We start from the raw sequence: 6,165 nt of genomic DNA, 5'->3' as shown, positions 1-6,165 counted from the left end.
GCCCCCCCACCCCTCCTGCTTTATAACCTAATCGATTACCGAGCAGAGAGGCAGACCGGGTCCTCACACTCTGGGATCGGTTTCTCTGTGTGTGTCAGACTAACTTCCCAGAATAGCAACTCGGGCGGGTTGTCTGCTGCTCTGCTCTGCTCTGCTCTGCTCTGCTGTGTGAGGAGATGGAGGAGGAAGTCAGTGGTGGATTTAACAACTGTTGCTTTTGCTGCTGCTGCTGCTGCGGAACCAAACTACCTTTCAGTCCGCGCTGCATGGCGCACGTCGGGCTAGAATGAAGCCTGTTCACGAGCCGAGGCATTCAGCCGGGATCAATGTGCAAGTTCACGGGATTATATAAACTCCTGCGTGTTTAAGGTAAATTAAAAATTTAAAAAAAAAAAAAAAAAAAAGGAGAGAGAGAGGGAGCGAGAGGGAACACACAAGTGCATGACTCGGTTTCCTGCGTTTAACTGACCGTTTGCGTCGCCGCTGTCATTGAGCTTCATTATTCGACTATCTGTGAGCCGTACAGACGCTTTCGGAGGCGCATGTCTGCGGCAAAGGCAGACAAGGAGCGTCTGTCTGATGAATGGAAAAGCCAGACGGGCTCTGCTGTAGACTGCGGTGATCGGGTAACCTGTTGAATTGCAGCCGTCAGTCAGTCAGCAGTCAGTCAGCTCCCAGGCTCGCAGGCAGTGTAGAAGAAGAAGAAAAAAAAAAACACTTAACACGAGACACACAGCACATTGACAGGCTTCACGTTTTTTTTTTGTTTTTTTTCTCCTTATAGGTTATTTTCAGAGATGCATTGTTTGGCCGCTGGGTAAACGCAGCAGCCCCCTCGCCGTCTGCACATCTGCACAATAGTTGTCCCCCCACGTTTGCGCTGCCGACATGCATGTTTAATCCTGCTAAAGTCACGTTGCGAGACGCACAAGGAAGTGGTGTTAAAAAGTCACCTGTAAATTGGAGATTTTTTATTTTATTTTTAAATCTTTTTTTTTTTAGTCCTATCGGTTGAGATGTGTTGAGGCAGGCTGGCCGTGCAGCCGTTAACACCGCGTTTAATGTGCCACTACATCACATTATTCCCATTCCCCTGCAGCAGCACTCAGAAACGCGCGCTCCGACCTTGAGTCACATTTCCACTGTAGATTCTCAACATTGCCCACACACACACACACACACACACACACACTGACACACCGAGACTAGGATTTCCAGTCTCATGCTGCTGCTCCCTGCTCGCCATGGTTAATTCCTTAGGAACCGGTGGATCCAGTTTGATCCATCCCTCTCTTTCTTTCCTTCACCAACTTGTTGAGTCTTCCTTCCACCCCCCCTCTCTCTCCCCTCCTCCTCCTCCACCTCCTCGGTGTTCCTACTGCTTGTGTGACTTCTGATGAAATGTCGCAAGCTTTGAGTGGTGAGGTGCGTGTGGAGCTCGGTGGGACGGCGTCGCCTCCTTAAAGTGGAAAAGTTGACGGGACGCGCGCAGAAGAGGCTTTGACGCAGCGAGTCACCTGTAGGACTCTGTAGATGCGCTCCTCCTAAACTTTTCTCTCAACTGATTGACGCTCAGATTTGTTTTTCGCCGCTCTTCCATCGGATTGTAACTGAAAACATGCTGAAAAAAGTTTTTCTCTCTTCCACACAGCTGTGAGAGCTCACTGGACGAGATAGGTAATTTTGACTTTTTTTGTTTCTTTAAAGGGAGGTGGAGACAACTTCGCACCCCCCCTCCCTCCGTCCTTGACTGAAATTACCAACTCACTTTGCACAGGGGAGACGCTTGAAGGTAATTATGTGAATCCACATTTGTTTAAAAATCTATTTTTTTTTTCCTCTTCATGACTTCCTTCTAACATAAAGGGCTGACAACTTTCTGTGAGTGCAAAGCGAACAGAGTTTGCTCCATGTAGCTACAAGAATTGACTCAGACCATTTAGGAAATTGCAGCTGGCTCTCAGTCAGATTACCATCACCTTTTTCTTTCTTTTCTTTCTTTTTTTTTTTTTTTTTTTACCACCAACTGCTTTTAGAAAAACAGTCAAATCCAAAGAAAGTGAACAGTGATGTGGGGCATTGAGTTTGGAGATGTTACACAATCAAAAGAAAAGTTTCTTCAGTGACTTGTTGTATTTCTCGTGATGAAAGGATTACGCCTTGTGATCTTCGAGGAAGCCAGCAGTTGTGTTCTGGCACGAATTTGTTGTTACAGCCGACCCAGCATGCACATAAATATGAATAAACTAATACATCTCTCTCCAGACCAGCGCACTTCCAGGTAGCAACACTCATAACAGCCCTCAAACTTTGTGTGTGTCGACCTAACACAGCGATAACGATGGCTCAAGGGATGCAGATGGACCCAGACGTTAGCTTGCAGTTCATAGAAATGAACACCGACTTACAAGGAATTAACAACTTAGTCACAACTTCCTTAGAGGAGCCTTTGTCACACGCCAACAGATGTTGTTAAAAAAGTCGAAAGACGAGACGTGTCTGCACAGCTGCATGCCTCTGGTTACATCTAAATTCATGCTATTTATCGTCATTCAGTCTAACTCCCGTACAAAAAGTTGAATTTAATGACTTCATTTCTCCCCTTTTTAAGGCGATATGGCTATTGCTCTGTCACCGTAGAGAGGTCTACATTTATATCTGTTCTGTTGCCTGTTTTTTTTAATAGGAAGTCCATGGCTGAGGCATCACTGGGTGTAAAAATGCAGATATTCAGAGAGCGTGCCAGCTATAATTTAACTTCTGTTTAGACATTTTTAGAGAGAGCATGAAACTAAAACACGGCTGTTCACCAGTTAAAATAGCTCGTAGTGTCGCGTGCTAAATATACGTGCCTACTTCTCTGATAAGAAAACTGCACACACCAGAGTCTCTATTGTGCTGCACCTCTGTACACTGGAAGCCACGCGCCGTGTTAATATGATCGTATACTTAATGATCGTTTTACAGGTCCGTGGTGGTTTTATGAATACTGATCATTGCTGCATGCTGTTCATTTTGACCCAGAGCTCTGGCTGCACACTTTGTTGTAACAGTAATGTGAAAATCACAGTCATTTTTCCTTTTTTAATCCCTGCAGCACTCCCTGCAGCACTTGAAATGGAGGCTCCCGATGGCTACTCTGCCAGTAAGTCCCCATATCGCTTGCACCTACATTCATGTACATTGACGGCGTCTGACCGACACTTCACACTCAAGAACAACAGGTTTATACTTTCTGTATCGGAGCGTGTGTCTGTGTGCTGTTGTTGTGATTATGCTGGAAGTGATGCCGATAATTCGCTGTCCCTGTGTTTTTATTTTGTTGTGACTTTGGCATTATTAACTTATTCTGACTTTAACGTCTCCTCCAACTTGATAGAAAAACACAAGATTTTTGCAATCACAGACCTATAAACATAAGAAGGGATTTTCCCCTAGTGCAGCCCTTTTCCTGTTCACCCCTTAAAGGTAGAGAAAACGATGCATTAGCGACATCCTGTTGAATGCAGCAGATACTGGATATGCACTTTGTGGTGCTCCATTGCCCTTTGCTGGTTTCCTTTGGGCAGGTCTGTCGAATAACTTCCCTGCCTGTCTTCTATTTGCTTTGACATGCAGATCTAAAAGCAGGTAACATGTTGTTTATGACCTCAGTGGGGATTTTAGGTCTCCATCGGGGGTTTGCGCTGATAGGAACACTTGGCAGGCGGGGTAGGGGTGGCGGCGGAAGAAGAACTGGAGGCTCTTCCTTTCCTTGTCCGTCCGTGGGTCGCTTTCGGAAATGATAGGCTTGGAACAAAGTAGTCTTGGTCGGAAAACACACGTCTTTGGAATGCAACCTTTTGCATCCTCATTACTCCCGTGTATTTAACAATATGCTCAAGACTCCGGCAAGACATTGCTGATGATGACAGAAGATTTAGGTCAAACACCGTCTACCATTGTCACACTTATCATCTTCATCTTGCACACCGGTAAAATCACCCTTACATGCAGAGATACTCTTCTACTCACCATCATGTAACACAAATACACTCATATACGCACAAAGTGTCCTACAGTCAGTGATGTAAGAAGTACCCAAAACTCATACTTGAATAAAAGTAAAGATATCGTGCTAAAATATGACTTTAGTAACAGTGAAAGTCAGTCATTCAGTTAGTACCTGAGTAAAAGAAGTACCTGATATTAAATGCACTTGGGTATCAAAAGTAATTTTCTGGCAATAAGTGTACTTAAGCATTAAAAGTACAAGTAAAAGTATATTATGAATATATTTTCATGTTTGTATGTACGTACTATGGGCTGACTGATTGTTGTGATGGAGGATTATCAGATCCACTAGTCAGCATCTTTCTGATTATCAGAACCAGTGTTTTTTTTTTTTATCTGATTACCAATAAGGTAAATTCAAAATTTGAATTGGCTCAGATGCAGCCTGCAATCTGCAAATTCACTAGTAACTAAATTTATTAAGTAAATGTAGTGGAGTAAAAGTACAATGTTTATCTCCAAGATGAAGTAGCAGAACATGGAAAATACTAGAGTGAAGTACATGTACCTCAAAATTGTACTCAAGTACAGTACTTGAGTTACATTCCACGACTGCCTACCGTTGTGATCTCTCTTGTGTGCACAACTCGGCTCTTCAGGGCTGCAAATAATGATTATTTTCATTGTTAATTGATCTGTTGATTATGTTCTCCATTAATTAGTTAGCGGTTTGGTCTATAACATGTCAGAAAGTGTTGCCAAAAGCCTCAAATGTGGTGTTTTGTCCACCACCGAAAGCTTACAGTCATAGAGGAGCAAAAACGGAATCATTGGTTATCTAAATAGTTAGTGATTCATTTAATTACTGACAATTAGTGAATTATTAATCGCAGCTCCGAAGCTTTTATACTCACATTGTACTCACCTGTGAAGGTATATGCACCAAATGAATTAAACAGAATGTGTGAGTCAAAAAGAATAATTGAATACAGTATATCAAAGAGAAATATACACAACAGAGAATTTTAAAGTTTGTTCAAATTTTTTAGAGGTGGCATGAGTGCATACAGTATACACATTCACTGCAAAGGCGTGAATGGGGTCAAATTCTGCTTCGGAGGCACGTACATACAGTGTGTGTGTGTATGTGCAATATCTTAGAGTTACTTTACTTTTACTGAACTTGTGTATATTTCATGACTGTGCAGACTTGAGGCTCTGATCGGGCTGTTGGCATCAGTCAAATCTGGCAACGCTGTCCATTTCACAAATGTACTGACACAGAAATTGGTACGTTTGGTACGTACACTGCTAGCTAGCTAGCTAGCTAGCTTAGAGCTAACATCTGTGCAGCTGCAGAGGCGGGAAGTAACAGTACAAACACTCTGTTACTGTGCTTAAGTTGATTTTTCAGGTACTGTACTGTACCTTATACGCCTTACATTTCAGAACAGAATGGGATGGGAATTATGGATTATTTTTATTTTGCGCCATTGCATGCTGCCTCCCCAACATCACAAGATTGATTTCAATCTATCGGTGCAAAGAACGGCTGGAAGACTTAGCAAGACGAAATGACGTAAAAGACGTAACGAGATGGAAACAGACAGAGAGGGAGACTCGAGTGGGGAGAAAAGGCGTGTTAGTGACAATGGCAGAGACGTGGATGAAATTGAACCAGGCAGCACTGCCGACGAGGCTAGAGCAGATTCTGAGAAGTAAGATATTCCCCACCCAAGTGAACTGTTTGAAGTCGTTGGCTTTTTTTTTTTTACACACAGGTATCTGTACTTCTTCTTTAATGAAGAATGTGTGTGCTTTTGCAACCTCTGTGCAGTTGTAAGAATGGCTGTTGTGGACAAAAAAACCAGACTGCAAAAAAAATGCAGTGGTCAAAACTCACAGGGTGAAAGGTGATGCGTCTTCTGCACACCACACAGTGCGGAAAATATTTCACTATGAATATAGATGTGTTCTTTTCTTATTCACATGCAGATACTATTATTGTCTATATGTAAGAGAGGATAAGTGACCGTGACTCAGAATGTGAGAGACATTCAGCCTGACAGTGTATCTAATTGCATGTAATTGACAACATTTGTGATGGTTCACATCGTTTTATTGAGCAAACACATGGAGGATAACATTTGTGAAAAGCCAGGGCAGCCTCAC

General features: G+C 42.9%; 1 protein-coding gene across 1 annotated transcript in view; it reads left to right on the top strand.

Moving 5' to 3' along the window:
• The first annotated feature begins 317 nt into the window (after positions 1-317).
• Positions 318-6,165, top strand: part of ikzf2 (IKAROS family zinc finger 2) — a 28,676-nt gene continuing 22,828 nt past the window's right edge. Inside the window, exons 1-3 of the mRNA XM_084362711.1 lie at positions 318-369; positions 1,708-1,792; positions 3,098-3,145. Of these exons, the coding sequence (XP_084218837.1) occupies positions 3,118-3,145 (28 nt within the window). The 5' untranslated portion in view covers positions 318-369; positions 1,708-1,792; positions 3,098-3,117. The remainder of the gene's footprint in view (positions 370-1,707; positions 1,793-3,097; positions 3,146-6,165) is intronic.

Source organism: Pagrus pagrus (genome assembly GCF_965226575.1).
Source record: "Pagrus pagrus genome assembly, chromosome: 9".
In the NCBI taxonomy this organism is placed as follows: Eukaryota; Metazoa; Chordata; class Actinopteri; order Spariformes; family Sparidae; genus Pagrus; species Pagrus pagrus.
The sequence above is the reverse complement of the archived record's forward strand: the minus strand, read 5'-3'. Positions and strand labels throughout refer to the sequence as shown.